Here is a 25,739-nt window from a genome sequence, read left to right on the forward strand (position 1 = left end):
CTGCTATTTACCATTTTCACACAAGCTGTACACATTGAAGACTATACCACTATAAGAAGACTATAGCTGTTTCACCATTTAGTGCGAAATATTTAGCAAAATATAATATGGTATATTGATGAAATAGCCCAACAAGTAAGCTACACCTGATATCGTTAGCTTGCCAGCTAACTGATAGCTAGCTCCAGCTCAGCGATTCCAGCTAACAACTACAGCTTTCTTACCTCCACTTAGTTTGGGAATTCTTCCAATTTTGTTAGTTATTTCTGCTGTAACGGTTCCAAAGTCCTGTTCATAGGCTTCAAAGTCGGAAGACATCTTGGCGTTTAAGTTTAAAACAGGTGGCTTTCTGGTTGACAGCTAGCTCAGAATAATAACAAGGCTCGAATGGAGTCCCTTCCTTGAGTCGCAGTGTAATATGTTCGGCAAGGATCTGGACTTTGTTTTTATTTTTCCGGCACTGAAAAGCAAGTGGTTATAAAATTTCACTTTTATATTATTTTATTTCATTTTTCATCGGCGGTAAATAGATAAATTATTTTCGTAGTTCTGTGATAATTAAGACATTAATTGTTTAAATTAAAAGGTGTCCACAAGGGGTTGAGGGTAATATTTTCTATCACACCATGAGAAAGGTTCCCCTTTGTACACAGAAGAAATTACTGAAGAAAAACAACAAGGAAGTGGCCAGGTTGGTCATTTAAAGTGACAGGGTTTTTCTCCATCCCTAAAAATCTTGCATTTACTTTTACGAGTAAGCATTTCTTATATTGTTAATATGCATTATTGTCCGTGTTTCCTCTTTGCACCTTGTGGCAACAGTCAAGCCTGATACGTTAGTCTTGACAAGCTGGCGAACAGGCTAGCTAACCAGCTAACTGTTAGCCCTGGTGCTAAAAATGAATCCAAACCGTTAGCTGTAAGTGCAACCACTTAACGAGGATATGTGATTTTTTTAACCCAAATGGTCTCACTTGACTGGCTTGTGAATGCGATGGACAGTGCTTACGATCACATATCATGTTGCAGTGTTTTCTTGATGCGAATTAGCTAGCTCGAGAACAGAAGCTAATTACTCAGGTCGCTGTTGAGCAAATACACTGGATTTACTGTGCATCCAGTGAGTCACTCGTCTAGAAAGGCTGTTATGTGCAGCACTATCCACATTGGTGTGTTATATGTTTAGCACGTTTACTATGCCCGCTTTTAAGCCGTTACCTAATTAGCTACTTACTAGTTATTTCTGTACGTTCCTGATCGACAATATCGCCGTATGGTAGTGATGAACAAGGTATGAAATCCAAAATTAAAAACATATAACAGATACAACAATGGAAGAAATACAGCATGCATTCTGTTATTATGTTAACCTCATTTATGTAAGTGAGGGCAGAGGAACATCTTTATGTATATCATAACACCAGAGCTGAATTAACACCTCTCAACTCCATGTATTTGGTGGTGGTAAGTGGGTGTACTTAGTAATCTGACAGCTGACTCTATGTATACTACAACTGACATGGTCACAAGATGTCATTTGGTATATCTATTGTGCATATGAGGAACCTCAGGATGGTTCATCTGTCAAACATTTGGATTTATTGATATTTATAAAAAAGAAAACAAAAAAGTGTGACCGTTGACACAGTTAAGAAGGAGCATCACATGACTGTTGGCACTGTTGGCATTTAAATACATATACATTTAAATACATATGTTACAAATGTAATAACACAGTTTTTTCTTTCTTTGTCTTAGATGGGGAATTTGAGTTTGTCACAAGGATAGTGTGCGCCGAAGATTGGCAGGAGAGAATGCTGCTCTTTGCTCGGACAAGGAACAATGGGACACCGGGATCCCCAGTGACTCAAGACCAGGCCAGTTGCCGGGTACTCGAAAGGCGAGAAAGAATATGTGCATCTTTCGCACTGCTGACTTTGAAAGATAGCAGAGGAAAAAAGTAACACATTATTGAAGCTAGATCAATACATTTCAGGAACTCAATAGCCAGTTTATTAGTACTAACCTTGTGGCGAAAAAATGAACTTCTTGTCAACTTTCGTGACATTTGAGAACCTCCATGAGGTTCGAAGATTGTGCCACTGGGGCCCAGTCATAGCCCTGTCTGTCATTGCTATATGCTCCACCATGGCAATTCTGGACTCCATTATCTGGTACTGGCCATTAGACACTACAGGAGGCAGCATTAATTTCATCATGCTCATCAACTGGACTGTCCTCATCCTCTACAACTACTTCAACGCTATGTTTGTTGGACCTGGGTACATCCCTCTTGGCTGGAAACCAGTAAGGACAAAGCCCCATTACCTTTTTAACTGGTGTTTGTTTAGTGTTTAGTTTAAATAGCAGTTTGGTAGCATGTAATGAAGAGTGAGACCATTTAATCACTGGAAAATTGGATCAAACATGTGACTTATTTGTTTACCCTAAAACAGGAGAATCATCAGGATGCCCAGTACCTACAGTACTGCAGAGTGTGCCAGGGGTACAAGGCCCCCAGGTCCCACCACTGTCGCAAGTGTAACAGGTAGCTACATTTATTACCAAAGTAAGAGTAGGTTTTCTCTCAGATTTGAGATGGGCTTAAAGAGATGGAGAAACTACAACAAATCACTGTGCTATTTCCAGCACACCAAACTATGCATGTGCATTTTCTACTGCTGTGAAGTGCACATGTTCAGTGCATGTTATTTCTGCTCATGCAATGCTGTAAAATGTCTTGAATTTTCCTGATCACTGCACATTACAGTAGAAAGAACTGACATGCTTTCAGAGCCCTAATAGGCCTGCCAAGGTAAACCAAGCCTGAAATTTTAATGTATTTTGTCTTTAAATTTCAAACTATCTAAAGATCATTCACACGGACAGTCCGCTGTTTCATTCTCTGTATTCTTATTCTGATAAAAGATGCAGTGTGGCTTGCTGATGAACTTGTCATTTTATGTCCCCCCGAACTACCAGTCAATTCCCCCAGCACTCCTCTCCTCCTCTGCCTCCCCTCCCACAGGTGTGTGATGAAGATGGACCACCACTGCCCGTGGATTAACAACTGCTGTGGCCACCTGAACCACGCCTACTTCACCAGCTTCCTGCTGCTGGCTCCTCTGGGCTGCTCACATGCTGCCATCATCTTCATTATGACCATGTACACACAGCTGTATGAGAGGGTCAGTAGTGTCCTTACCTCACTACGTCACGCTTTTCCTTGAGACAGAGTTGCCTCATTAATTTTATCATTTGATACTGATGTTACCACACATGTCAAGCTGTTGTCTTTGTCCTTGCTGCAGATATCATTTGGCTGGAGCACTGTGAAGATCGACATGAGTGCTGTGCGTCAATTCCAGCCCCTCATGCCCTTCAGCGTGCCCGCCTTCGCTGCCACACTCTTTGCCTTAGGCTTGGCACTTGGCACCACTATTGCTGTTGGCATGCTTTTCTTCATACAGGTACAGCTTGCATTGGTATTTTTATTTTACACAAGCTCATGGCTATGGAGTATGATATTGATAAGTAATTCTAGTGAAAATCTGACCATACCTCATTAAGAAATAAATTAAGTGTATCACATGTAAAAAATTTAGCATGGTTCTACAAATGCAGAGTTTATTCCTAGACATGCTGGTTTACTGACTTGTTAACACTTTAACAAAGACATAGTAAAGTACAGTACAGATGTGACATAAAATGTATAAATACACAGAACAGCACAGAAAAACATTTATAAATGTGAGAGTCAGACAAAATCTAAATTTACAAACTGGTAGAAATTACAGATGTTCTAACAAAAGTCTTACTGAGATTGGCCAAGCCAGAAAGAGTGAAGCAAACATTGAGTGTATATTCAGGGGAAGTCAGTGATGCAATGATAAAGTTATTTATAACTTTATACAACTTTATAACTTTATATATGTTGCCTCTGATAATGAAACAGTCTGTCCTCTTCAGATGAAAGTCATCCTTCGAAATAAGACTTCGATCGAGTCCTGGATCGAGGAAAAGGTCAGAATGTCCCATTGATTTCCAGTGATTTTGTTTGTGAATGAATCAATGAATCATTTAAAATTGATTACTCTGTTTTACCGTCTGATCCATAAACAATAATCTAGGATGTCAAAGTGCTTTTTTATTCTCACATACTGAAGGATTTATCATTGTCAAAATTCTTTAACTTAAAAATGCCACTTTTACAACCAGAGCACACAAGTTCCAGGATCGTCTCTCAGGACAGCGTAGATTTAGACAGACTTTATTGTTAGACAGTGTAGTACACTGATATTTGACACCACTTGCACCCACCTGATCCCATTGACACACTTACATACATACACTTCTAATCCCTGTGTCTTTTCTACCAGGCCAAAGACAGAATACAGCACTACCAAACAGGGGAGGAGTTCATCTTCCCATACGACCTCGGCACCCGCTGGCTAAACTTCAAGCAAGTTTTCACGTGGTCAGGGACACCCAAGGGTGACGGCATTGAATGGCCAGTCCATCCCAAGTGTCACCAGCACACCTTAACTGTAGGTTTGGTTTTATTTGTTGAGTTTGGCAATGCCTACACTTCTGTTTTTGTCTGTTACTCTTACCTACTCTTGATACATGTCATGTTAAACAATAGGATAAAAGTTGCATTGTCAAACAGTAGTGGCTTTAATTGTGTTGTTCCTCTTTAAACAGATTGAGCAACTGAAGCAGAAAGCTGATAAACGAGTGAGAAGTGTAAGTACCTACCAAACACCCATGTGGTGTTGATTTACACATGGCACAGACACACAATAGATTGGAGGCTGGAGGCTCTATAGCTTACTGTATATCATCTTTACAATGTTGATGGGTCATATTGACCAGAATCTAGAGTTTAGAGTTGTCTTTCCATTATACAGGAAGGAAACTAAGTTCTGCCCCCCGCGCCCCCACCCCATGTTTTCTTCAAATTTGAGATAGAAAAATTCAGTTGGCCTGCACTGTAGAAACATCAGAACATGTTCAGAGCAGCTATTGGCTGCACCTTTAAGTTGAAAAGATTAAGGAACTTGTCTTTATATTTACACTGTCTTTATATTTATACTGTATCTCAACTGAATTCAGTTGTTAGAGCAGTAGAATAACCAGATATCCTGTACGCCTCGGCCAGCAGGTCCAGTACCGGGCAGTGGAGGACTATAACGGAGCTTGCTGTCCTCTCAGCAAGGGTCTCCAAACCTTTTTCAGAACCCCCTGCACCGAGGAGCCAAGGATCCCCCTCAGCAAGGGGGACACCATCCTAGCCACCCGTGGTACCAAGTAAGTTTATCCACACAGAAATCTAATGGTGCTTGTAATGGTAATTTGCATGGGAGCATAATTGGTGTGTTTTTTTCCTTCGAATTAGATGGTGGATGTATGGAGACAAAGTTCTGAGCGAGGAACAAATGAGAGGTAAAAATGAAAATGACAGGATTACAGACGCTTTTGCTAGTCTTTTTAGTTATGTTTTTAAATTCACATTAACAGGTCTTCTTCTTACTTTCTGTTTTGGATTCAGCGGGAGAGCGTGTACGGGGATGGTTTCCAAGGCGATGTGTGGAGAAGTGCCATTATGACACAGCTGCCAGTGATAGCACCAGCGAAAAGAAAGTAAATTAATATATTTCAACTGGCTTTATGTAGAGCAGGGGAGTTAAACTGAACAGAAGGCGTCTGTCCGTGTTCATAAACACACATCCACTGAAGATGTCATGCCTGATTGCTACAGGCTCACCATGAAGAATTTCATACTTTGATTAAAATTTCTCACACATTTCAATACCAACTTGAATTTTTTAAAGGCAACACAGTTCTTTAAATCCTACTGAGCACTTTGCTATCAGTTAATGTCATGAAGAGAACTGCAGAGTTCATGAGAAGGACTAGTCCCATGGGTTCAGTTTGACTCCTCTGACCAAAAATGAAACCCAGCAACAGTCTTAATTTCCAACAATTGCCACCAGGCTTTAATGTGACTTCATTGTGATTACATGACTTTTTACTTGAATATGTTGTGTTTACTGGTTGATGTCCTTTTTTGCTAATTATGCAATGCCTCTGCCCAGCTAACCCCAGGGCTTCGTCATGCAACTCTTTCTACAGTATGGAGATAACACTTAATTTCTTTTTATTATTTTTGTAAAAACAAATTGTTGGCCTCAAAGTATAAATTGAAAATTAAAAAATCTTCTGCAATGGTTGTTTGCCTTGGTCTTTGTCGTTATAAACTCTCATCATTAATACACAATAATAACCTAAGTTCCTTGGGATTAATTTAAAATAGTAATTGAGTGTTTGTATTATTGTCAGTTTCACAAACAAGTATACTGGGACGTAAAGCTATGGTCTTTCATTTACAGGTCTACACTGATTAGCTTTTGGATATAACCTCAGCACTGCACTATTTATGTTTTCATTTTTAGGAAATGTACATGTGTAGAAACCCCTATTTAGCTTCCAGTAATTTTTAGATAAACTGGGGGGTAGAAAGTACTATGGCAAGAACCAAGCGCAGGTATAATCAGAAAGTATTTTATGATGAAGTTAACTTTAAACCTAATCTCTGGTATCCCTATTCATATTCTGTCTGTCTAAAAGATTTGTTTTTTTACTGTGCTAGTGCAGATTGCTTCATATATGTATAAATCTATGAACAAGAACAGTGATAGATGTGCACTACAACTGTATTAAATCACATATATGATGGATGTACTCCACTCTAATAATTTGGATTTACTGTAAAAGCTGCATCAAGCATTTACCTTGTTTAAAATATAACATATGATGCATAATGAATTCTCACATAATCATATCATGAATAGGAATTCACACAAAACAAAAACACACCCATAAATCTTTAGCATATGAACAGATTTGGTGATAAGTGATGAATTTCAAGCAGATGCTGATTTAAAAATCACATGAAATGTCAGCTTGAACATCCTGAAAAGCAGCTGTTCCCAAGAATAGTCCATGTTTAGGGGTCACCTAAAGGTGCACTGGAGGGTGTATGTAAAATAGACGGACTTTATTGATCCCTTTGGGGATGACTCCCTCGGGGAAATTACGTAAAATATTCCAACTAGCTCATATCAAATAAAACAGTAATTTTTCCTCATTGTACCAGGACCACTGATTTACATTCAAAATTGATTACTCTCCATTTAATGTCCTGTTTGAGTGTGGGACACGACTACATGTCCCATACTTCACAGCCATTTTCTCAACCAATCAGTGAGAAGGAAAAACATCATGTGATTATCCAACCCTAATATTGCATGCCAGAGTGACTTCCACTAGTGGGTGCTTGGCTATTTGGAGAGGAGTGGACTGGATAAGACAGTTCCACGTTGAAGATTATCAGAAAAACGATCTGTTCAGTAGAACAGTAGAATGCGAACAGGTCTGCGTCTGCGCTGCACGATTCAGCCGTTATTCACGTCGCTTTAGATTTGCTCGAGACAGGTAAGCTCATGCTAAAATGCCTACAGAGTGCCTACATCTGCCAGATTGTCAGTTGACAGCGATTTACTCTTTAATATGCGCCGCAGCAAATGTTGTTTGTTACAGGATACTGATATTGCACGACATTGTATAGATAACACCATCCTCTTTCAGGTTTCTCATTTTGAGCACTTTAAAATTTGGGAGTTTTGTACAGGCTATGTGGTGGTAGTACTACATAGCTAGCTAGCTACGACTTTGAGTTCATAGAGAAGTTCATTTCATCTCAAACTTTCAGCTGCCATTGAAAAAATGACCTTGCTTCGTATTGTATGGCTGTCAGACATCGTGTGAACAGTTCTGCTGTTGTCCTCTTGTCAGCAGCTGGGTATCAAGCAATAAGTTAAACTGGCTGAACACTGAACTGCTTCCTGTTCAAGAGGACCCTTGTGCAACCAATAGTATGGTCAGGTTTAGAGGCTGTCCAATCAGGTTCCTTGCAGGCGGGATGATCTCAGGCAGTTTGCCAATAAAATATTTTTGTGACTCCATTGTTGAATTTAAAGAACATGTTTAGAGACTCCATTCATGAATGGCAGCAACTCCACACAAACAGTCACACATTTATAACACTGGAATGTCACAGTGCTCTTTTGTTACAGTGTAATGAACGAGATGCAACGTCAGCAGCAAGAAATATTTTTTAAATAGGAGTGCTATTGTCAAAGCCAATAAGTTGTTCCATTTGTGCAACCAAACACATCAGGTAAACCTAACAGAGGACCCATAGACTCTACAAGTATGATGATACTATCTTTGAACATTAACCAATTTAGACTCACTTAGTTTATCAGTAACTACAGTAACAGTGTGTAGCATGCCAACAGCCCTGTCAGTGATGCAATAAGTCAAAAAACTGTCAGTACACATTAAGGTGTCCTTTATTGCCCAGACAGGACACAAAAATAATACTCAAATAATACTGAGTAACAATTTAAAGCAAAAATTATCCTTATGAGCAAAATAATACAATGTCGGATCAGTATAGTTAATTATTTTGATATAACTGGACTTTGAGTACATCCACTTTTAATTTCCAACTAGGCTTATAGTCAAGTGAGTGGAGTTTCTTGTTTGTCTTCTCTGAAATGTGATGCAGGAGTAGACAAATATTGTTTTTCTTGTGTTTGCTTTTAGCAACAACTATAATGGCCAGGAAATAACCACCACTGTTTGAGAAAATGTGTAGTTAATATTGTATAATATTTGCAGCCAGAGGAAATAAAGATTGCTTTGAACATAATATTACACATAGGAAAACGGACTTATTGTTTGACCCTGTGTGTCTCTTTCCTCCCCTTCAGTGTTTTCCCATCCCCTAACAGTAACTTCTCAGAATCTGTGACGGCTGTGAGATCCCTGTGATATCAGCCAGTAACATGTCCATGTTCAGCACGGGCATCCTTGTGCTGACATCTCCTCTCCACACTCTCCCCCTGCGCATCGCCCCGGTGCTGAGCTCTGCCGCTCAGCTTGTAGAGCGCACACTGTATGTCCACCTCCACCCTGGGCTGAACCTGGGAAGTGGGAGCCAGCCTCGCCCAGTTTTCATTCCGCCAGTAGTGGACCTGTCGACGCTCATTACCCGCCTTTACAGCAATGCGGCCGACATATGCGGGCACCTGGATATTCGGGTTTTGCTGACCAATGTTCGAGCTCAGACAACCGCTTGCAGCGGGACCGGGGTTCCAAACTGCCCCTTCCCGACCCCACAGTCGCTGTCCCACTCCCCGGAGGTGGTGCTAACAGACTTTCCTCTGCAGGACCCAGCTCAGTCCCATCAAGTCACAGAGTGCTTGCAGAGGTACACCGGCCACTGCTACGTCTGTAGCCCTGGCCTGCCCTCAGTGCTGCTTCACTCACAGCTGAAGCTGCAGGAGAAAGAGGAAGGTCTGAAAGAGCTTGAAAAAAAGGCAAAACCTTTGGAAACTTTCAGTGATGTAGTGGTAGGGGGGACGTTTGACCGGCTCCACGGGGCCCACAAGACGCTGCTCAACATCTCATGCCTGCTAGCCAACAGAAGGTTCCTTATTGGTGTGTGTGATCAAGCAATGCTGAAAAGTGAGTAGTTCATTTCCAGTATTCCCATTTCACGTAATGTCTCTGAAGCTAATGTCTCATATTTTGATGATCTGTGAAAACAACAATCATAAGGCAGCCCCTTTTTCTTCCTGCCCTAAGAAAAAGTATTGAAGGAGCTGATCGAGCCGTACTCTCTGCGGGTTCAGAGATTACGGGAGTTTCTGCAAGACATCAAACCGTCACTACAGGTGGAGATCGTGTCCCTTGACGACCCCTTTGGAGTGTCTGTGGTTGACCCCCTGCTACAGTGCATTGTGGTTAGCGAAGAGACTAGAAAGGGAGGCGAGGCTGTGAACAAGAAACGCATTGAGAATGTAAGTGATACTAAAATCTTTTCATAGAACAAGAGATACAGTATCTCCTGTTCTCTACACTTCACATTTTATTTCATAATTATTCTCAACTCATCTTTCATTATTGTGACATAGAGGTTTACAGTTTGAAGAAGTATATATAGTATATAGGTGCCCCTAGCCTGGGTATTACCATATATTTGATGTTTCGTGCTCTCTGTTTCCTAAACCAGGGCCTTCCAGCTCTTGTTCTTCATGAGATCCAGTTGCTTAAAGATGCCCACCACACTGAGACGGAGGAGGAGAAGATCAGTTCGTCTAGTCTGCGCTCTCGACTCCTGGGTACCCTCCTCACCCCGCCTAAAGTAAGTCCTGTTTAAAAAATATATTTCAGATTTCATAATATCAGCATCAGTCTGAATCGAGTTCATTTGTATTCAATGAAATCCCTTTTCAGATGTTAAAGATCCTCCGAAACACATTTGATTTTCATTAACTCGCAGGGGAAAACATTTGACCTGGCCTGATGTTTTCTCGCAGCATTTGAATAGATGTAGAACAGCGTTTTCATACAACGTCTTTGGAAAATTTAATATATAACTGTTCTAATAGGAACTGTCTCATTCAGGTAAAAAGTAACAGCTTTTCTTTCCAGCACGTGCCAAAGTACAGTGTCCTTTTGAACTATAAAGCAACATAATACCTACTCAATGAAAAGAGCTCGTATTACAGAGTTATATGTGTTGGGACCAGTCAGCTCATTAGGTAGACAGGGAGTAGGTGAGGATCTAACCCTGGTGTTGAATTGTTTCGAACGGATTCTTCAATGTGAAAATCAAAAGATTTTCAGCATTTCCTCTCTCTGTGTTGCACCCTTATGCCTCCCGCTCCTTCTGTGTTAGGACAAATCCCATCTCCCTCCCCTTCCGTATGTGATCGGCCTGACCGGAGGCAGCGGCAGTGGAAAGAGCTCCATCGCCAGTCGGCTGGAGGCTTTGGGTGCAGTGTGGATTGACTGTGACAAACTGGGCCATGAGGTCTATCAGACGGGCACAGCAGCCTATCACAGAGTGATTGAAGAATTTGGGTCAGGTGAGGAAACACTGCCGGTTAGACCATGGTTAGAGATGTGCCGTCTGTCTGTGATACATAACACACAGTTGATGACACATCGGATGATAGTGGACCTTTTCTTTTTTTTTTTTTTTTTCAGCATTTAAACACTGGTTTCACTTCTTGCTTCTACCTTTTTAATTTGCCAGATGGAGCACTCTAGTATGAGGTCAAAATTTAGGAATTTTAACGGCTATATTGCTTTACTTAAAAGCAATTCATCTCATCACTTTCTACAGTTTATCCTTGTTTAAAGACAGGTTCAAACAAGGGTCAATGAACGTTTTACTTCAATTTAAAGAAAGATTTTTATTGTCAAACAATAAGCCAGTTTTCATCTTGTTCAGTGAAATGTTACACTGTATGAAATCCCATGCATATCAGTGTTATGACAAGCGTTTTTTTTTTTTTTTTTTTTTCCCTCCACTTTTAGATATTCTGAATGAAGACAAAACTATAAACAGACGTGCATTAGGGAGGAAAGTTTTTGGAAACCAGGTAATATGATAATTATAAACGTTTCATACTTGTTACAGCTTTGCAAATGATGTGTCACTCTACACCACCGTGTACGGACAAGTAACCAGAGATGCTGTTTTTCATGCAGGAGCGGTTGAAAGCTCTAACAAATATTGTATGGCCTGAGATAGCACTTCTGGTGAAGCACATTATCAGCCAAGCCAAGGAGGAAGGTACTGTATGAACTTGTTAATCTTAGTATCATAGAACTGTTTGTTGGTAAACATGTCCCCTGTCCCTTTTCCTTTAGTTATGCCAAAATACTGAATATATAGACACAGATAATAAAGGAACGTCTTTTAAATTAGAAGAGATTTCCTCAGTGTTCATGTGAAGCTTTGCTCTTTGCAGGTAAACAGGTTTGTGTGGTAGATGCAGCAGTTCTCCTGGAAGCCGGCTGGACAGACATGGTCCACGAGGTCTGGGTCACCATCATCCCAGAGGAGGAGGTAATATGTTTTGAGATATCACCATGCATTGCTGTCTGCCATAGTTAGCTGTTAGAGGTGATACTACCATTGGAGGGCGCCAGTGTTCAAAAATCTGAGATTCAATTTGCAGTGATTTAAAAAAAAAAAAAAAAAAAAAAAAAGACCAGAAACACCTTGTCAGCCTAACCAACCTGGCTCCCCCTTGTTTCCTCTCCTCTCTCAGGCGGTGTCAAGGATAACGGAGCGAGACAGGTGTGACCACAGAGGATGCACTGCGCTAGGCTGCAGAGCCAGTGGTCGAACGCCAAACAAGTAGAGCACGCCAACGTAGTGCTCAGCACGCTGTGGGAAAAAGAAGTCACTCAGAAACAGGTCAGATCATCACCCTGTATCAGCACAGGTTCCACATATATGCACAACAGTAAATAATTTGAGTCTAGAAAATGAGAAAACTGTTTTGTGATAATTTTTCCATTGTCTTCTGTTTAAAGGTATTGAAAGCTTGGAATCTTCTTCAGAAGAGAATCCAACAGAGGCAAGAAGGACAGTAGGAACACATGTGGGTCATTTAATCATCTTAATCGCGACCCATGCACACAAGCATGTGTCAGGCCCAGGGACATGTGATCCACATAAGGAAATGTTGCCTTAGAGAAAAGTGAGTGTGGCCACTGTGCCTTTGCAGCAAGTCCAACATGTTACGACTCAGTGCCTGATTGACTTTCCACAGGTTTTTAAACTCTAGTTTTATTTGAAAGATGCTTAGTTGAAAGATGGACAGATGAGGAAAAGGAGAACTGATCCCAGATGATAACACACATAGAACGGTTGCGCCATCTGGGGTCAATAAAGTGTTATCCTGAGAATTGCAGGTCTGTTTTCATCCAAGGTTGTTTTTTCCCCCATAAATGGCATGCCTTTAAACAGATGCCATTGCTCATCATTCAGCAGTCCTAAATAAGTCAAAACCAAACTTTTCTGCAAATCAAATTCCAGACACCTTGCCAGCTGACCACACTTTACAAGTCATCTCTTCATGGCTTCACAGTATAGTTAACATGAATGTAGCTTAGAAAAGCAACTAATGGTAAGGGAAAACTAGAATTAAATGTAATTAGGTGTATATCTCTTTCAGGATTTGGAGAATATTAACTAATTCATTATTCATATCTAATGAGAAATTATAAATTACCAAACAAAGTACATTGTATTGTAAAAAATATATTTTAAATGTAGTTGTTACATTAAATGTGGGATAAATAAATATATTGGGCACTGAAAGATATGAAACTGAAAGGTATCATTATACTGACACCTAAGTGTAGTGGTGTGGATGGGTTATGAAAAGCCCCATACTGTAGCAAGTTAGTGAACATGGCCAGTAGAATAAATAGGTGGAAAATACATGAAAACATTCATGTATGAATTAAATCTGCTGAAAAATGTTAAATGGCAATCCAAGAGAATGCACTGGCTACCTTATAAGAGCCAGTCATCACACGATGACCTCGCCCTCTACGCGAGCTCTCCAGAACATCTGAAAACTAATGTCTCTGAAAGAACCTGAAAAGGCCAAGAGCAGCAGCAGAGTAAACCCGTAAGTCATGTTGTGTTTGGCAATAAAATTGTAAATCAGTGTTTACATAACAAGAATACTTTCAATTTTAAAGGCTTGTCAAGTGTCACTTGGTTTTACAGTTTGTGAGAATTTGCAAGTATCTTTAATGTCATTGTCTTGCATGTTACCTGCAAACTCAGTGGAATGCTTTATAAACTGGCACAGAACAATAAATGAAATGTCTTCAATGCATTGTTTGAACCCATGAGTTTTATTAAAGCACAGGCTTTTACTTAATTTCATATGATGTTGAAGTTTATTAGAAACCTTGTATGTTCTTTTGGATCTGAAAAAAGTAGGACTTTAAATCAGAATTTTAAATCATTCACTTTCAGCCGAGTCATTTTGATTTTAGCTTTAATGACCTTAAATCATTTACACCTGAACAATATGTAAAATGTGCAAAATGTACAGTTTTTGTGTGACTCGCTGTGTGAACGGTGCTGAGCTCAGCCACAGTAAAATAATATCACCTTACTTCAGTAAAACAAAACCTTGTGCACTGGTAGCTGAACATCCTGAACGCGTATTGAAGAAAACTTAATTCGTAAGTGCGCTAGTAACTGGTGATGTGTGAAACGAAGGACTCTGGGTATATGTATCCAAAACCAATTGTATGAATGCAACCATTTTCTGTGGTACTGGCGTCTCTCCATCCATGTACAGACATGACATCTCAAAGTCCAGGCTTCATCAAACCGTAAAAATAACTCTGCTTCTAGAGAAACCCCTTCCTAGAGGAGGGAATTTTTTAAGTCACTGGGGTCACATCGTCACTTTGAGTTTGGCAGAGCACATCGCTTCCCCCAGCTTGTTGCTTGCTCTGCACACGTAAACCCCAGAGTCAGAAAGCTTCAGATCAGCCAGAACAAGAGAACAGAGGCCGTCCTCCCGTTGCTCCACGGTCACTCTGCTCGATTCAGACACCGGCTTGTCGTTCTGAAGCCACTTCACCTTCGGCTGCGGGTAACCTTAGAACGAGACGATAAGACGTTACTGCAGAATTGAGAACATAAAACAGGCCACTGGACATTAAATAATCAAATATACCGACATCAAATGTCTGAAGTGATTGGATAAAAGATGGCTGGTTTCAATGCAACAATATCGTTCAATATGCCTGAAGCCTATTGAGTTTATTAAAAATAAAGGTTATAAAGTGGCTTTAACTGTTGCTTTTCTGTTCAAGCCTCTGTAGAACTGGTTTGAGTTGTAGAGCCAGGTGATAATTATGGGTTCGTACCCACACAAAATCCCCATTTAAATACACGTAGTTATTTGATTCATTGTTAGTATAAGCAGCTTTAGGTTTAGCCAGTTAGGTCTCATTCTCCTGCAATCAAAGCCTCTCTGTTCTTTTTCTTTTTTCTTTTTTTTTTGACCTTGTCCCTTGTGGAATGAGGCAGGCCATTATCTAATGAAGTGCATCACAGCTCTGTCACTGTACCATTGACAAGGCATCTTAGCTGAGCAGTCACTCCTTTAGGAAGGGTGGTGTCCTTCAGGGCCTGCTGGAAGGAAGGTTCACTCTGTAGCTGCTTATCCAGCGACTTGGATAGCCTCCTCTGCCTCTTGGCTCCAGCTTGGCTCTGCATGAGAGAGGGAGGGTGATGATGGTGAATAAAAGGGAAACAAGGCTTTACTGATCACAAAAGGGTAAACTTGAAGTGACAATCTGAAACTGTGAGTCATCTGCCATATGTATGTAGCTCTAGGATGTGGGATGGCATTGTGTGTGTGTGCGCATGTGTGTCTCTTTATCTGTCTTACCCTCTGAGGAGCTGCCAGGAGAGTCTGGCCTGTTGGAGAGGTTAGCCATCCGCTGTAGGGCCAAAACAGCCTTGCCAGTTTTCTAGAAGTTTAAAAGGACAAATAGCACTGGATGACAAATTACACTCATATTCAAGCTTTAGGCCTATATAGCATAATGGATTTAAAAAGGTCATCATATGGAAGCCCTGATTTAAAAAAAATTGCACATCTGTCCAATGCTGGGCTAAACCCACTAAGGTCATTTTTCGATTGCGTTACCTTCCACTTGCGTTTGGCCAGAAAACGCCTCATCTTCTCCTTTCTGAGGGACTTGGTGGGTCTACGGTTCAGAGGGGTAAAAGAGGCCATCCAGGGGTGGGCAAGGGCCCCTGTACATGACAATCTGCATCTATTGAGCAAGTGGACAGAGGGAGAAGCAAAGGCTGGTAAATGCTGCCAGACGTCTCCTGAGCCCACTGTCTTGAAGCTGTGGATTATCTGCTGCATAAATAACACCCTGACTCCCATACTTGTATTCAGAGCTTGCTAAATGGTTTGGTACCATGCAAATTTTCTGCAAATGTCACAAGGAATAAATATGTTGTTCATGATGAGGCTATATCAGCTGGAGGGAACACCTACTCTTGTAGCAGTTTCTCATAAGTACTGAGCTTGAAACTTTCTAAGTCTATCAAAAACAGGTATTTGAATCCAAGCAGTTTGGGAACACTAGTTATAATTACCAGAGAGGTAACCACTGTTAGAATTTCCAAAGAAAACAAACCAACCTCTGGTCTTTCTTCAGCAGGGAGCTGATAAAGTCTTTGGCTTGATCTGAGATGTCCTCAAAACTTTCCTCGTCAAACTCATAGCTAGCAGCGGTCACAAGAGCAAAAGTCTCAGCATCGCTGTTGCCCTGGAAGGGAGATTCTCCACTGAGCCTAGGACACAAAATAACCATATACAGTATAAACATAGGATTAAAAAAAACTTTCTGGGAGGCATCACTGTGTTTCTGCACAGAGAGGATATCCTTGCTTTGATTGTCTGTCTGTACTCACCAACAATGGAAATACTGGTCTATTTCAACACACAAATGCATTTTTTGGCATTAAATGTTCATGCACACTAAAAGAACTGTAGTACGATTGTTGCTATGGGGGGGCTGTGGAAATATGAGGTTGTCACCAGGAGATGGTGCCAGATCTGCATTTATATTGTTATTTCAGATGGGTTGTGTAGATTATTCAGATTTACTTAATTACATTTATATTAGTTTAGGAATTCAGGTTTGGGATATGTTTTTTTTTTAATGCTTTGAAATGACATATAGAAAAAAATATCAAGGCAAAAGGATAAATATGTAACATTTAAGGTGGGTTATTCTGCCCCACATTTTATGAAGATGACATGATAACACAAAATATTCCTCCCTCCATTTTTTTTCCCCTTTAGGACAGGTTACTGTGGCTCTATTTGTAACCACTACCACCGCTGTTCAACTTACAAGATGAAGCAGATGACTCCAATGCTCCACATGTCTGTCTCCAGACCCACAGGCTCATAGTTGATCACCTCGGGAGCCACAAACTCAGGTGTGCCATGCATCACCATCAGAGGTTTACCATCCTCTGAAGAGCGGGACGAGAGTAAGAAGCACACATTCAAAATGTCACCCTCAGTGTTTGGCATTTGCTTTGTTTGTATTTGCCTATTTACAGATGGCTCTAATCTCAAAAACAGACCACACCCAGTCTGGAGCTGTTAGGTCTAGAGTGTCACCAAAATGTTCTGCCTGAATTGGCCTCACATGCTTTGCTGCATTTATTGAATTGAAGTAATACTGATGCAGTTGCCTATTTAAGGCGTTGTCCTGATGTAATTGGCACTGGTAGACACCTAGGAATTTAGAGAACAGTCATTGATGTTATCTTTCGTTATTTTTGTCATGCTTAAAAATGAGTGAACCCATGTTGACCTTGCTGTGTGAGGTCAGCGAAATTCAAAAGATAGACTTGCATCAATTAATCCAGATGCAATGTTTTTGCAGCCGAGAATCTTTAAGTAATCATATTGTATAAACCATAGCAGGAAGCACCTCATTCTTCAAGCTGATGGCAGCAGCTTTGGCTGAAAAAGCACCAACTGTCACCAGCCCTTGTTTGTGTGCAAACAGGCCTTATAAGGACCTTTGGCTTTTTCTGTATCCTTTACTAGAATACACACAGGATATGTTGTTCAGTAGAATACACACATGGTGACTTATTTAGTGTCTCTAGTGAATAACTATAAATGCTACAAAAATTAAGTAAACACAAAATCAGCTGTTTTCCAGACCGCCCTCTCATAATAGTCCTATTTATTTGGTGTATTTTGTTTCATATTTACCATATAAGGACATGAGATCCCAGTGAGTTAAATATGAGACTGTTTCCACAAATCAGTCAAACTCACCCAGTTTACTGGCCAAGCCAAAGTCAATGATCTTAATCCGTGTGCCAGTGGTGTCCACACAGACAATGTTCTCCGGCTTCAGATCAAGGTGGATGATGTTCTGCTTGTGGACGTACTGCATGCCCTCCAGGATCTGCTGCATGTAGCGGGCGCTGGTGGGCTCTGTGTGCTCAAAGTTGTCGTCCACGATGCGTTCAAAGAGCTCTCCGCCCGCAATGCTGGGCAGAGGGACAACACTGTTCAGGTCCATGCATCAAAAATAAATCTCAACTGCCGTACTAATGGCATTCTCGTGTTAATCAGTACTTATAAAAATTGTACTTCTGTAGTTTCATTTTTTACTTTGGCTGCTTGTGTCTGTGTCCCACCCAGATCAACCTCACTTTTGCCCTTCCATTTACTTACTACTCCATGACCATGACCATCTCTGAGCGTGTGTCATAGGCAGCCAGACACTGGACAAGTTTTGGGTGGTGGAGACAGTTCATCAGTTCAATTTCCTTGCGGGCCGCTGCCTTTTCCTTGGAGGTCCGGGCTCTGTAGAACTTCCCTGCACACTCCTGGCCTGTCTTTTTATGGGTCATCCGGAATACCTGGCCAAACTTTCCTCTGATTTAATAAAACATCCAAAATAAGGGACATCAATGGCAATTTATATGATCATAACTGACTGTCAATCTTGTCCATCTGGTAAATTTAAGTATGTTTAAATACAAAGAATCCTTGCTTACACTCCCAGCTGTTCATGCACATTGTAGTGATCCTTGACCTTGTGTTTTGTGTCAATGGTCACGGTGACATACGTCTCAGGTTCTTCCTTCTTTTCCTCTAGAGATACGGGAAAAAAATTTGCCCACGACAGACATCACAAAATTAAATCCACAAGAATAAAATGACATTCCAATCCAACATATCAAACACAAATCCAACACATCACTCACTCGTCGTTGCCATCTTGACACAGTCAGACTCCTGGCTCGGTTCGCTGACCCCTGCTGAGTTGTAGGCTCTGACACGGAAGCGGTACTGCCCCTGAGGCTCCAGGCCCGAGCGGATGTGGTAGGACGTGTTTTTGCAGCGGGTTGATACTTCAGTCCAGCTCTGGGGCTTGGTCAGGCCCTCTTGTCTGACCTCCACAATGTAACCCAGCACAGCTGTGCCTCCGTCGTAGCTGGGGCCAGACCAGGACAGGACCAGAGACTTGGTGGACAGCTTGGAAGTGACGGGTTGGGATGCTGGTGGATCAGGTCGGTCTGAGGAGAAATTCAAGAACAAAATACTTGAAAATACTATAAGAGTTATCAATGAGATACTCTTTTCTTAATGTCCAGTGTCTGTGCATGCATTTAGGGAACAACAAACACTGCATCATCTCAAATCACCGAAACCCTGAATATCTACTGTAAATAGAGAACTGTAGACAAAAGTTGAGTCTCACCTATGACACTGAGGGAGACAGTGTGCTGGGCAGAGCCTTTTCGGTTTCGTACTACGACAGTGTACGAGCCTGTGTCTTCTGCACAGGCCTTAGAGATCTCCACGCTGCTCTGAGTCTTACTGCTCCCGACAGACACCCTTGGTCCTCTTACTACCACCTGAAGAGGAAGAGGAACAGAAGACAAAGGGTTTCAAAGCCAAAATACAAACAAATGGATCAATACTATAAAACAACCACTGGGACCGTAACATCCTTACTTTGTCTCTGTTGTAAATCCAGCAGCAGGCCACAGGGACACAGCTGCTAATGAACTCACAATGTAGCCGGGCCTTCTCTCCTACCCGAACCTCCACCTGCTCAGGGGGGTCTCGAAACTCCACAGGAGGCCCTGAGGAAAAGGAAGAGTTTGTTTGCTTTCAAGAGTTTATCTTGAGAAATTTGCCTGAAACTGAAGGTAAATAGAAAAAGCTATAAACTTTTAGCTAACTTGCTGCATTGCCTTCAGCTCACCCTTGCTAGTGGAGACTTCTGTGTGAAGGTTGGCATCTGTGATATCTGTGGAGACTGAAAGGTAGGTGGACTTACAGGTGTGCGTTATGATAGGGGGATTTAAGAAGTATCTAACCAATCACACATGTGCAGTCATGTTTGGTTGCAGCGGCAAACTGCTAAAGTATTGCACTTTTGAATGGGGAGGTAGTTGCTGTGTGGGTACACTGGAACAGAAATGAGTAAAATAATAAAAAAAAAAAATCTTAACAAAACAGAACACGTCAATCACAGTTTCACTTGTTGCTGTGCATGTTTGCTGCTACTTCCCTGCCCTGTATTATCTTCATAAATACTGTTAATTTGTATTATTTCTACAGAAGTATTCACTGCAAGAAGAAAAGCAGAGAGAAGGGAGAGTTTGTGGGTGTGTAACAATACAAAGATTTTTTATTACAAAAGTTATCAATCTACCTTTGTTCTTTTCTTCTCTGTGCTGGCTTTTCCCTTTAGAAGCTGGGGACAATTGGGTATTTTCACGTGATGCAGCCGTGAATGTGACCTTCACTGTGCTCATGGTTGCTTGATCTGGGGATTTCCTTTGTTGCTGCTTCTTTTACAAACAGAGTGGAACAGGTTTACTGCACACAGATCAGTTCAGTTCAGTGTGGTTCATTTAAGGGTGAGTTATGCTGCGCTTGATGTTTGTGAGGAATTTCTAATGAGATACATTTCTCCCACTTTACCTGTGACGTGTAGCACGGCACTGCTTGACTGTTTTCCAGCAGCGTTCTCAGCTGTGCAGGTGTACGTCCCAGCATTTCCACGGGAACACCGGGTCAGAACCAGAACGGCAACGCCATCTTTGAAGGAAGTATTACGTGAAGGCACCTTCACACCTAAATGACCAGATAACAATGGACAAACACATGTTTTTACCACAGTCTGGAATCTTAAATGTAGGATACACCTACATATTCTAACATCATTTCTTCACATCATTACAATGACATTCTCAAGGTGAGATCATCAGTCTCTTACCATTGTGTTGCCAGGAAATTCTCAGAGGCCAACTTCCTGTGACAACACCTTGAAATGTAGCATCGCTTCCTTCGCAGACGGTACAGTCCTGGAGTGGTTCTTTGAAGTGAGGTGATGTTAGGGCCTGGACTTGCGTCTGCCTGGCTTCTTAACAGAAATAAGAAGTCAAGGACAATGGTTTTGTTTTCAGTCATGCCTCACTGGATTGTACACTGTATACATCAGTGTTTCCTCTACCGCTGACCAATCACAACAGGCCACTTTATCCAAAACAAAAATCTTGAGCTAACGATTCAATGTAGGGATGTTATGTAACACCAAGCAAATATAGATTGTAGGGGCTTTTTCAGCATAGACATGATGTAACTGATCACTGTAGATGACATGTGGTTGCAAATGTTAATGCATTCATCTGTTTTGCCACCAGGCAAATCCGCATTACGTTTCAGCTCGTCAGTTACCTGTGGGTGTATGGTTGTAGGTGCAAGTGTAGGGGGAATTTGACATGGTGTTAACAAGATTTTCCCACCATATGTGTGTTTACACATGTGTATTTGTGGTGTTGGAATGTCCAGCAGGATGTGTTCACCAGCATGGAATGTCATCAGTGTGTGTGTTTGTACATCTGGGGGACCGAAGGGGTAAGGACAAGTATTCCTACACGCTTAGAGTGCAATTTCCTTAAAACAACTTAGACCACTACACTGTCACAACAACTACAAAAATGACACATTTTTTAAAATAATTTTTGACAAGAAGTGAACTAGCCCCAGGGTGGCTAACCTCATCATTAGTATAGTTTACAATCTAACATATTCCAGTGTTCCTGCTTATCCTGATAGGCCTTTGTAATGCCTTCGTGGAAAGGGTTCAAGTTAAACAAGTTCAAATTAAAACAGGAGGCGCCTGCAGGGGCTGCAGTGGGCTGAGGCTCTGGATGGAGTGTGACTGTGGCGAAATGCTATGAATATATATTGTAGTATATTAAACAGTGTGCCCAGTTCATTAACACAGAGAATTAAAACCATCACATTAAATCACATTAAAAATAGCTGAGCTGGTCTGTGAGTCAACTTTTCAAGCGTTTACCTGTTGCAGATGAGACTCTCAGTTTGTTGATTCCCATCGCTGCCGTGTTAGTGGTATCCAGTCCATTTTCTTTTTCTCTCTTCCCCACACAGAGAGGTCTGGCTTTAGGATTGAGGGCCAACCGGAAAGTAGACACATAGGTCTTTGGCTTCTTACCATCCTTATCCATCCTTGAGTAGAAATTATAAGCAGACAAGAGTTTCACACAATCACTCCTATGTCGGACTTCCTCTTCTTCGCTTTCTTGTGGTTTGTATTACTCAGTATTTAAGTATAGTGTTAAGGTGATGTGTAGCATAGTTGCGCTGCCTCTATTCACACATCCTCTCAGATGCTTTACAGGAGGAGCCTCTGCTTTCAGGCTGCCTCTGAAATCACAACCCACTCTCAGCCCCACAGTACACAGGAAACAGACAGTTTTTTTTTCTTTTCTTTTCTTTTTTTTTTTTTTTATCAGAAGGCCAATTAAAAACACACATGTCCAGTCCCCATTGTCCCTCTGGACTGAGAACAGAGGGAAGGAGACACACAGACACACCTCAGATAGAAAACAAGAGAGATAGTAAGCGAGAAGAGGAAATGAGTGGGAGAAACAGTCATTCTGAAGAAAACTGAGAACAACAAGATGGATAGTGATAAAAGAAACACACACCAAAGTAGTATAAAAAGTATATTTTACCTGAGGCCACTCTACATAAAGATTACTTCTCCTCTCAGAACATAATCCCAGATTCCCACTCTCAGCTTCTCGTAGGCATTTTCATCCCGTGAAAACACCTATACCCTGTCAACACTCAGCAAACTGTTGAGCTGCACTGACAGAGTCACCGCAGGAATCAAGGAGAGCCAGTAGGGCAGCTTTCTGTGAGCGTTTGCTCTGCTGCGCGACAGACAACATGTAGACAGATCACTGAAGTGACTATTTGAAACTGTGGATTTCTGGGCTAGAGTTTCTTTGAATGAAAGTGGAGATGTGAGACCATGTAACCACAAACAGTGAGCTCCACTTGTATAAGAGACCTTTAACTCTATTGATGTGGAAATGGTAAAAGCTGCTGGTTGGGTGTGTCTCCAAGGTGTGCTTTCACTTACCTTTGTGTTGGACAATTGTTTGCCACAGAGTGGTTTTCCCTTCATTATTCAAATTTTGTGAGGCTAGTTGACGGGCCTTTAGGGTTTTGTTTTTCTCTGTTACTATCTCAAACAGCAGTTTCACTGTTTTAGTTTCATTTTTTTCAGTAAGTAAAAGAAAAAAATCACACGATTAGATCAATAGGAATCTAAACTTTTAGCCCTGTCACCATTACTATACTATATTGTATTTCTCTATGAGTTAGTCAATGTGCCATTCAGTACAATAAGCATATGATTCATTATCATTTGTCTAGATACACCACACACTGATGTATAACTGTAAACCAATAACTACTCATACAGTTTAATATGGAATTAACATTAGATAAATGATGCATGTTACTGGTAAATTACAAAGACAACTGCCTCTTGAGCAGCATGCTTACGACACCTCAACAACAGTAACAGTGGGTGCATAATATTTTTTGAGTGACTGCGCCGGTCACCGGTAACTGGTTTCAGTGTTGTGGCCGACTGGTGTATGTTGCAGTTTTAAATGGACACATTTCACTCAGCAGTGGTCAGTGCAAGAATGTAAGGAAACTATTACAGGGACTGGTATGCATGGCGTAAATAGTACCATATGGTGGGAGGCGCATAATTTACTTTAGACTACAAACATGTCCCCTGGTGCTAAAAGCATGCTGATTGATGGACCAGACATCAATGAAAGCTTAACTGTTTACTGGTGGACAGAGTCATGCAATACCCTCATATAAGCCCTCTGATATGAAGAAATGTTACTAACGTACCTGAATGCACACACATACACAAACATTTTCTGTTTCATTTCTTCAGTGAGGACAGTTTATGGAGAAGTGGTTCAATAAATAAATTAAGGGCTATTGTAAGCAGGTTTAAGCTGTAAAACTTTAATTGTATGCCTTTTTTGGCTGAATATTATATCTAAATTAAGGTTAGATATTGCACTCTATGTTCAGGCAATCTAAAGGTAGCAGGGAAAATAATCCAATCCAAATTTTACATATATTTTTTCATGTTTTTCTGTCTTTCTTCTCCCCAAGAATTTGCAGATTCCCATGGCAGATTCTGGTCTTAACTTGCCTAAATAAACCAGTCTTAGGTTGTTCACTGGCAGGTCCCTGGCTTATTTGTGTTTATTGTAATTTTGCATGCTGTTTTTTATATACACCCTCCTGTGACAAATATTGATTTTAACTCAGTTTTGCCCAAATATGTAGTTAAATGTAAAATATGCAATGTTTTGGATTTGACTGCTCTTGGTCTTGACCTGATGATTTATTTATTTTTTTATGTGTGGAGATAAAATGTGATGGGACATCATCCATCACCCATGGAAAAGTGCTGGAGTTCAGCTTTGGCACATTCTTTTGAAAGAGCCATATAAGGCAAAAAAAAAGAAAAAAAGAAAAACAAGATACCACAGAATATGTTTTAGTGCATTCAGTGGTACTTTTCCTTTGCCCTATATGGATCTGTCCCCACACAGAATAATGGCACTATTGTTCAAAGGGTTTTCTATTATATATTTTCTGTACAGTGAGTGGCACGGCCTCGCAGCCCCCACTTTTTTTTCCCCAGAAAATTTGCCTTATCGGACAGAAATCATCAAAGTCGTCAAAAGTCTTGGAATTCCAAACAGGAAAAGCAAAGAGAGGAAAGAACAGTGTTCTCTCTCTGTGACACAACATCCCAACTATGGTAATCATTTCACTTCCTGTTCCAATTAAGTCCTGTCAAAGACATGCAGGCCCTGTGTAAAGTATTTCACATCCTGTTCCCACAGACTCTTTCAAACTATTGCAGTCTCCATCGCTCCATCACTCTGTGAAGCTGAAGTGAAGGCAGGCCAAATATTAGTAATGTAGCTGTTTCATAAGGGATTTAAAGTGATTGTATGGTTTAAAAAATGTAAAATGGAGCCCTCCTGTGGCTGTGTTCCTCACACTGCAGAAATGATAAAAATCTGTCACCCAGGATTAATTAACATACAGGGAGGAGATGGTTAAATCGAAGAGCAGTGAAGTCCGCTGAAGTCCCTAAATATTATTTGGAAATTACAAAGTAATATGCATTCTCAAGACCATGAGAAGTGTCGCAGACTCAGCTGCAGTAATCTTAAATATTCGTCTTTATCTATTCAGCCTGAATTTCTTTGCAGGCAAATGAGGACAGGCAGATAAGGCGACACAGACAGAGAGTCAGTGATGAGCACCAGAAACCACACACTCATGTGTACACTTGAATGACTTGTCCTGTAACAGATAATCTAATGTCATGACAGACAGACAACCCTCTCTGCGTCCTTCTAATATTTCCAGCTCTTTGGGGAAAACCTTGTGACTCAGTTTGTTTTGTCATCACCCTCCTCATCATATATGTACAAAGCGCCTGCTGTGATTCAGTGGATAATGAGGACAGAGTAAAGAACAGAAGATGATGTCTGAAATTAGAAAGCAGCATGGTTCTTCACAGCCTGATGCACTCTGGCTTGAGCTCTAAGAAAGCAGAAAATGGGGGCAAAGAAAAACACAGAGGGGATGGAGGCAGAAAAAACAAACAAAAAAAGATGTGAGGAACAGAGGATGCTCTGGCAGCACGATATAGAGGCATCCTCACGGTCGTTCACTCGGAGGTTACTGTGCTGCAGCCAGAGGCCTCTGTCCTTTTCAAGCCCGTTGGAGTCAGATCAGGTTCTGCAGCTGCTTCGAATGCATATGTTGGTGGAGAAACTCTGGGGGAGAGCTTGGTCCTCAAAAGGATGGAAG

At 41.1% G+C, this 25,739-nt stretch overlaps 4 protein-coding genes across 12 annotated transcripts in view; 2 read left to right on the forward strand and 2 right to left on the reverse strand.

Annotated features, from left to right (window-relative positions):
- Positions 1-425, reverse strand: part of vti1a (vesicle transport through interaction with t-SNAREs 1A) — a 111,059-nt gene extending 110,634 nt beyond the window's left edge. For 4 of the 6 annotated variants that reach the window (XM_018703311.2, XM_018703309.2, XM_018703312.2 and 1 more), the window contains exon 1: positions 225-423. In XM_018703311.2, coding sequence (XP_018558827.1) covers positions 225-318 — 94 coding nt within the window. In that variant the 5' untranslated portion in view covers positions 319-423. Of the gene's footprint in view, positions 1-224 lie in introns of all 6 variants that reach the window. The other 2 variants (XM_018703310.2, XM_051066149.1) reach the window with 2 other exon arrangements.
- A 134-nt stretch (positions 426-559) lies between these two features.
- On the forward strand, positions 560-6,232 carry zdhhc6 (zinc finger DHHC-type palmitoyltransferase 6). 4 transcript variants are annotated; one of them, XM_018703306.2, is made up of 11 exons: positions 560-691; positions 1,759-2,307; positions 2,457-2,548; positions 3,029-3,188; positions 3,312-3,470; positions 3,970-4,023; positions 4,380-4,547; positions 4,705-4,746; positions 5,162-5,310; positions 5,399-5,445; positions 5,552-6,232. In XM_018703306.2, exons 2-11 carry the CDS (start codon positions 2,041-2,043, stop codon positions 5,650-5,652), a joined length of 1,239 nt encoding a protein of 412 aa, XP_018558822.1. In that variant the 5' UTR covers positions 560-691; positions 1,759-2,040; the 3' UTR covers positions 5,653-6,232. The 4 variants fall into 4 exon arrangements, with proteins under 4 accessions (XP_018558822.1, XP_018558821.1, XP_018558823.1 ...); XM_018703305.2 differs by having other exon boundaries at positions 610-754; XM_018703307.2 differs by having other exon boundaries at positions 610-754; positions 5,165-5,310.
- Positions 6,233-7,304: 1,072 nt separating this feature from the next.
- coasy (CoA synthase) lies at positions 7,305-13,784 on the forward strand. The gene is given in 12 exon segments (XM_018703335.2): positions 7,305-7,497; positions 8,841-9,597; positions 9,718-9,932; positions 10,145-10,276; positions 10,814-11,003; positions 11,458-11,522; positions 11,632-11,716; positions 11,895-11,992; positions 12,198-12,224; positions 12,226-12,252; positions 12,254-12,346; positions 12,466-13,784. Coding segments are annotated over 11 exon segments (1,674 nt in total). The 5' UTR covers positions 7,305-7,497; positions 8,841-8,915; the 3' UTR covers positions 12,526-13,784.
- Positions 13,785-13,932: 148 nt separating this feature from the next.
- LOC108901722 (myosin light chain kinase, smooth muscle-like) lies at positions 13,933-22,004 on the reverse strand. The gene is given in 18 exon segments (XM_018703334.2): positions 13,933-14,563; positions 15,040-15,142; positions 15,144-15,181; positions 15,363-15,444; positions 15,624-15,753; positions 16,133-16,285; positions 16,852-16,975; positions 17,799-18,016; positions 18,204-18,407; positions 18,530-18,626; positions 18,740-19,051; positions 19,237-19,393; positions 19,494-19,624; positions 19,747-19,800; positions 20,200-20,338; positions 20,472-20,624; positions 20,767-20,910; positions 21,856-22,004. Coding segments are annotated over 16 exon segments (2,223 nt in total). The 5' UTR covers positions 20,547-20,624; positions 20,767-20,910; positions 21,856-22,004; the 3' UTR covers positions 13,933-14,357.
- Positions 22,005-25,739: the final 3,735 nt, after the last annotated feature.

Source organism: Lates calcarifer, linkage group LG23 (genome assembly GCF_001640805.2).
Source record: "Lates calcarifer isolate ASB-BC8 linkage group LG23, TLL_Latcal_v3, whole genome shotgun sequence".
NCBI lineage: Eukaryota > Metazoa > Chordata > Actinopteri > Centropomidae > Lates > Lates calcarifer.

What these genes read in the sequence shown, in the direction of transcription:
- zdhhc6 (XM_018703306.2), top strand. Translation starts at nt 2,041, where the DNA reads ATGAACTTCTTGTCAACTTTCGTGACATTTGAGAACCTCCATGAGGTT. An exon ending in CACTGTCGCAAGTGTAACAG is followed by an intron (nt 2,549 to 3,028) that starts GTAGCTACATTT and finishes CCCCTCCCACAG; the next exon opens with GTGTGTGATGAAGATGGACC. An exon ending in GCATGCTTTTCTTCATACAG is followed by an intron (nt 3,471 to 3,969) that starts GTACAGCTTGCA and finishes TGTCCTCTTCAG; the next exon opens with ATGAAAGTCATCCTTCGAAA.